General features: G+C 39.8%; 1 protein-coding gene across 9 annotated transcripts in view; it reads left to right on the top strand.

Annotated features, from left to right (window-relative positions):
* Positions 1-6,000, top strand: part of AGAP1 (ArfGAP with GTPase domain, ankyrin repeat and PH domain 1) — a 382,012-nt gene that overhangs the window by 342,534 nt on the left and 33,478 nt on the right. For all 9 annotated transcript variants that reach the window (XM_018558278.1, XM_018558280.1, XM_018558279.1 and 6 more), the window contains one exon: positions 5,000-5,154. In XM_018558278.1, coding sequence (XP_018413780.1) covers positions 5,000-5,154 — 155 coding nt within the window. The remainder of the gene's footprint in view (positions 1-4,999; positions 5,155-6,000) is intronic.

The raw sequence follows: 6,000 nt of genomic DNA, 5'->3' as shown, positions 1-6,000 counted from the left end.
TTGTTAAAGGTCAGGGAGGTCAGGGGTCACAAATTGACTTGCTGGATCCTGGCTGGGGGACGCGTCATGCCGGCTTTTGGTTAATAAAAGATTGGATTTTTATTTATTTAAGATTTCCAGCTCTGCCTCCCCTTGACTTAACACTCTCTGTGCCATAATATGGTATAATGGGGGGTGGCCTACTGCAGACTCCTGAGACCAGCTTTATTTCCCCCGGAGCTGTTATAGTTATTACCGAGATCTGCTTGACAGGATAGTGAGCTCGGTGGCAAGATACTGCAGCCACAACATGGTGTCATCATTGACTCCAGACACTAATGTAGCCCTGGGGATCCACCTTTTAATTAGACACTAAATCCTCTGAGTATCATGTCAGGGCAGCGGAATTAGCACACCTATAATACAAATTCCTATAGGGAAGTATGAGGGAACAATGCAGAGCCAGGCTTTCAGAGGAAGGGGTGGGGAACAGAGAATTTTAGTGATGCCGTTACTGAATTGGCACACAATATGTATTTGAAACCAAAATTTCATATGGCTCATCCCACATCTTCAACGTGATCATTGAGATTTGCAAATTAGAAATATGGTTTTGAGCATGGAAGAAAGCAAAATATTAAAGGATGGCTCCACCAAATAGTTTTGGATGGAGCATTGTTAAATAAAAGAAACGTTCATCAAACATTATACATGCTATACGATCTGCTGTTTTGAAAGACCTGTGCTAATCAGAGCCACTGATTGGCTGTTGTGGTTTGTCATTGCCAGGTCAGTTTTTTTAGAAAAATATTCCTACATTTACCATAGCAAGCAATCATATTTGATTATAACTAGAATATCATTTGTCCACCCACAAGTGATATTTTAGTTATAGGTGGGACCAGGGGCTGAGTCACCTTCTTGGAGCCTACACATGGGAGTTTTGGGTGTTCCTGACCACCTTTGCATGTTCTATAGTCTCCTGCTGCATGCACTTTATTAGGGATAAGCTCAGGTTAGGACTGAACTTGGTCCTAACCTGAGCTTCTTCAAACAAAAAAAGTGTCATGGGCACTTCCGCCCAATCAGCTGTGGTATGGGCATTCCCCGTCTGCAGCTGCATCTAAACAAAGGTGTGGGATGGTTGTGATCACGTCTTTTACTTAATATGGCCACATAGCCAAGTAAATGTAATTTACCAAATATAGCCATGTAACCATATAAGGTCAATGACATCACTGCATTTCATCCCTTTGCTTAGGTCATGCTTTGGGCAGGAAATTCACCACCCGCAACTGATTGGTTGACACTGAAGAAGCTTCCTTCTGGGTTCGGGGGAGCTAAGGTTCGGACCGAGTTCGGTCCAAACCTAAACTCATCCCTACTCCTTAATATTAGCTCACTAAAACTAGGGATGCACCGATACCGAGTATTTGGCCGAGTACTCGCCCAAATGCTCTGATACTTACCTTCGATACTGGAAATTCCGGTCAGAGGGAGATTTTCTCTGACAGGCAGTCAGAGAAAAGCTGCATATGTTGGTAGGCCTAAAGGAAATGTATAGTAACATCTATTGTCCAGCTTTATGTCTCCGTTCCAGATTTATAAATACAATGGTATACTTAGGGTAAAGCTGATTAAAGTAGTATTAAACCCTCAAGCCTTGTTTAAGTAATGAATCCAGATCAAAGACATATACAGTTTTTATTTTTGCCCATGCACTTACTGTCATCCATTGCCTTGAACTTCTTGTCCAGAAGAGCAATCTCCAGCAGCTGTCCATCTACACAGCGGTGACATCTGGGCCGTACTGCTCTGATCAGGAGAGGATCTGTGCACAGATCCTCTCCTGATCAGCCCGTGTGAAAGGGGCTAAAGGTGTATAGTCAACACATTATGGGGCAGCTACATTTCTTCCTTCATATGGAATGTTTTTATTGATCCTAAGGATATATAAAGTGATTCAAAATATATGGATGCCGTTGCATAGATAAGATATTTGCAGAAAGGATTTGGACCTTAGAGAACATCAAACTGTTGGCAGGACTGGGCTGGGGGTATCGGCATTCGCCCCCTGGTCCGTACATATAATATCTATTGGAGGGAATTTTATGTAAGTGTTTGCTACAACATTTTTAGGCTCAAACAACAAGATCTCATGCTATCTAACCTCAAAGTCTTTTCTCTGTTATGTGTTTCTTTTTTAAGTGTCCTTGTGATATATTAATATTTGTGAATCAGCAGCTGTTTCCCCTAGCTTGGTGAAATTTTACTTTGGAAAGAATACCCAATCATGTACAAGAAAAATAATAATTAAAAAAAACACACAAAAAAACCAACTTATTTTTGATGGCACATGATTGGGTGATGGAAGTCATCAGAGCTTCACCTCATTCAATAAAGTAAGGGGAAACTCAAAAAGTATTTTTAGCATACATATATAAAAGGTTATGTTAGAGTAATCCATATTCTCTAAGACAACACCCACCTTTCACCATGGCCACCGAACACTTTTTGTGGTGCACTTTCTTCAACTGTCCCTACCGAAAAAGGTTGGTTGGTTGTGTTATCCTTTTAGGCCAAAGTTTAGTAATGGTCAAATGGAACATTATTCAAAGATGCTTGTGTGTTTAATTCTTTGGTATCCAGGACATAGCAGCTCAAGCCATGCTTGGTAAACAACATTATGACTTGGAATAGGTCCAGTTTTTTATTTTTAGAGTACTTCTAAAAATGTAAATGTAGGTTAATGTTTTTGGGAGCATTCAACAGTGATCTAGAAAATGCTTTCATTAAAAAAAGGTGTTTCTGTAAAGCGAACCTGTAATGGGTAAGTTCTCATTACTAACTTGTTTTGTAAAGAGCTTAAACTCCTGCTGACCTGGACAAGCAGGACAGTTTAATCTTCACTAGCTGCAGGTTTGTCCTAGGTTTGTGACATGCTACCTAAAGCTGGCCATACACCTTACAATTATCTGCAGATTTTCTGTGGTCAGATGGAAAAAGTGCAACAGATTGCCCAGTTGGAGATTACTCCATCCACACAGTTGTAGATGGAGGAATCTGTTGCACATTTTCCATCTGACCATAGAACATCTGCAGATAATTGTAAGGTGCATGGCCAGCTTAAGACAGCCACCATCTTTAAAACAAGTCAGAAATGTCAGTTCCCATATTTATTTCCTCACAGGTGCTCTTTTAAAAAAAAAGTATGCAAATCTGCCCTTCTCTGCTTTGCTTTTCATTGCTTTGTATTTGTCTGTTTCTTACTGCAAGTATGTGTGGCTATATATGCTGTGTGCTAAGTATTTGTGTTTATGATGGCTGAGTAAACTCATTCTCCATCATGCACCTTGTGTTTACATGAATGCATCTACTATATACATTTAAGAAGTATAAAAATAATTTTATATGTGTGGTTTTACATCTGGTTTTCATATAGCATGTAAACAAACACACACCCATGCTACATGGGCAGTTTTAATCACTTGCAAGTGCTTGTGAAAGTATGACATGTTGAACTGTTCAGGCGGCATTGTACATTGCCAGGTGATCACAACTGGCTTTTTGCCAACTTTTCATTATCTTTGTTAAGGCCCTTTCACATTGGTCTGATGTGTTAATCGTACGGTTCCGTGCATTAACAGTGTGGGAGGTGCGTTGCGTTCCCATTCATTTGAATTGCCTCAAAAGTGGGCCTATGGATCGATACCTTTCTCTTTGGTAAGGGACATGATGAATGGCGACCATGATCTTGTAAGCTACCTACAACCATTAGATGATGGCCAGCGGTGCATGCACAACACAACTGCTGAATAAAGTTTGCATTGGGCGAACATTCATGTTTGTATTTATTGAAGAGTGGAAGGAAAATGTTGTGGATACCATTCTGGTCAGTTAGCTTTCCTGGAAGTGGTGTTGGTCAGGTTTATGGAGAAGCCATGAGGATATAGGAGTTTTCTGATGCAGCCATAATTGACTGGATAAGACAAGCATTCTCTCATGTCTTCAGCCACCTAAAGACAGATGTGCAAGAACCTTTTGAAAAGCACCAAATAGTAGGGTGCAGAGTGCATAATTGTGATTGCTTAGCTTTAGATTATCTCAGGGGAAACAGTAGCTGTCCGAGTTTTCTAAGATGTTCAGGCTTTCTCTCCTGAGACGAGTGTGCCATAGTCCATGGATATATGGGCCATAGATATTAGAGAGTAGTGTTCCATTCCAGCCTTTTTTGGCTGGATTAGTCGCTCTAATGTCTGTGAGGTAGTGCCAATTGAGCATTCTTTTTGACAAATGAAAGCTTTGCGCTGCTGTTTTCACCAGTGCCTGAGCTGTCACCTACTTGTGCACACTAGGGTGTAAATCTGCAATATTGGATTGGTGGGCAAAAGGCTCTTATGTTCAGGAGCGTCTTTATATGATTTTGACATTACCCACATAGCTGTTGCATTGTATTCAGGGGGTTGGCAGAGCCAGAGTCTTCAATTGTAAGAAGTAGAAGAAGTATAATAATATTAGTAGAAAGTAGTAGAAGTAGTATAATTGCACATAAACTGTGTAGCACTGCAACGCAGAAAGCAGTGCCTGTGTATTGAATGAGCAAATATGGCTGCACCTTTATATATTAGAAACTCTCGATAGTAGCAAGGTTATCTACAGCAAGCAGCTCTATTTTGCATGTATATCTAAAAACATTTAAGGGACTATACATCCCATGTAATTCTATTAGTTTCATCAGGTACTCGGCTTGATTGGAAGAACTTGAGTAACACAAAGTTTAAACCATTGCCTATAGCAACCAGCCATATGTTGTCATGTATGGATTAGGAAAAATAAAACAGATAGCTGTTGCATTGGGCAATACCACCTTTTCTTTTTACACTGCTTTCTTAAGGTGAGCCTTATTGGAGCCATTCTTATTTACAATAACCAGTGAAGTATGGTATGATGTGAGGTTCAGTTTCATTAACATGATTTGACATCTAACTAGAAATTCCTCCTCTTCCTTGCTTTGTTTCAGAACTAGAAGAGAACTTTGAGTTCATCATTGTGTCTCTCACCGGCCAAAGTTGGCACTTTGAAGCTACAAGTTATGAAGAGCGGGACGGCTGGGTACAGGCTATAGAGAGCCAGATTCTTGCCAGTCTACAGTCCTGTGAAAGTAGCAAGAACAAGGTGAGAGTCCATGAACCCTGATATTTACTTAAAATTGATTGTTCAATAAATAAGTGCTTGAGGAACCTGAATGGTTGTCAAAATAATTTCATTGCAAAGATCACATCTGCCTGCTCATGACCATTTTTATGATTTGAATAGTAAAAATGCCTTTTGTTTTTCCAGTTTCTGTATCTCCCTTTACCAAATACATTACTGCTGCAGTGTTTCCCTTAATTGTTTTTGGCCTTATAATAAATATGGAAATGTGTAGATGAACTGATAAGGAGTGCTCTGTATTTTGCCTAATTCAAACACCCTTACTAACTGTTGACATATGAGATATCAGCCACACAAGAAATGCATTGTTTTCAATCAGTGAGTTAACTCACGTGAGATAGTAAATCACCAATATTGTGTAGCACTGCAAAGCAGGAAGCAGAGCCTGCATATGTAATAAACAAATATGGCTCTGGCTTATTTATTTAAAAAAAATTAAAGAAATAAAAATTCCCTTCCAACCTTGTACACACACACAGATGTGGATGTACATTTGTGTACCACTTTAGACTCTTTGTGGATTGGTCTACCTGAGGGTTGAGAAAAGTGAATAACCATAGATGTGCAATTGGATAACTTCACTGCAGTCTGGAATAACTTTTACATGTTCTGAAGCAGGATTCATATATAGAAGGCCTTCTTTTGGAAAGTACTTTTGACTTTTGACTGTGAATAAAATGTATGCACTAGAGAGGGATCTGATTACTGTCACCTAGACCGCACATCACTGTCATGAAGCAAAACGCCTGTATGAGAGGCCTGAGATGGAACCTGGTCATCGAGTTTCAGGGCAATGAATGTGAGGCT

The sequence above is a fragment of the Nanorana parkeri genome, unplaced genomic scaffold, assembly GCF_000935625.1.
Source record: "Nanorana parkeri isolate BGI_ZX_2015 unplaced genomic scaffold, ASM93562v1 scaffold329, whole genome shotgun sequence".
Classification (NCBI taxonomy): domain Eukaryota; kingdom Metazoa; phylum Chordata; class Amphibia; order Anura; family Dicroglossidae; genus Nanorana; species Nanorana parkeri.
The sequence above is the reverse complement of the archived record's forward strand: the minus strand, read 5'-3'. Positions and strand labels throughout refer to the sequence as shown.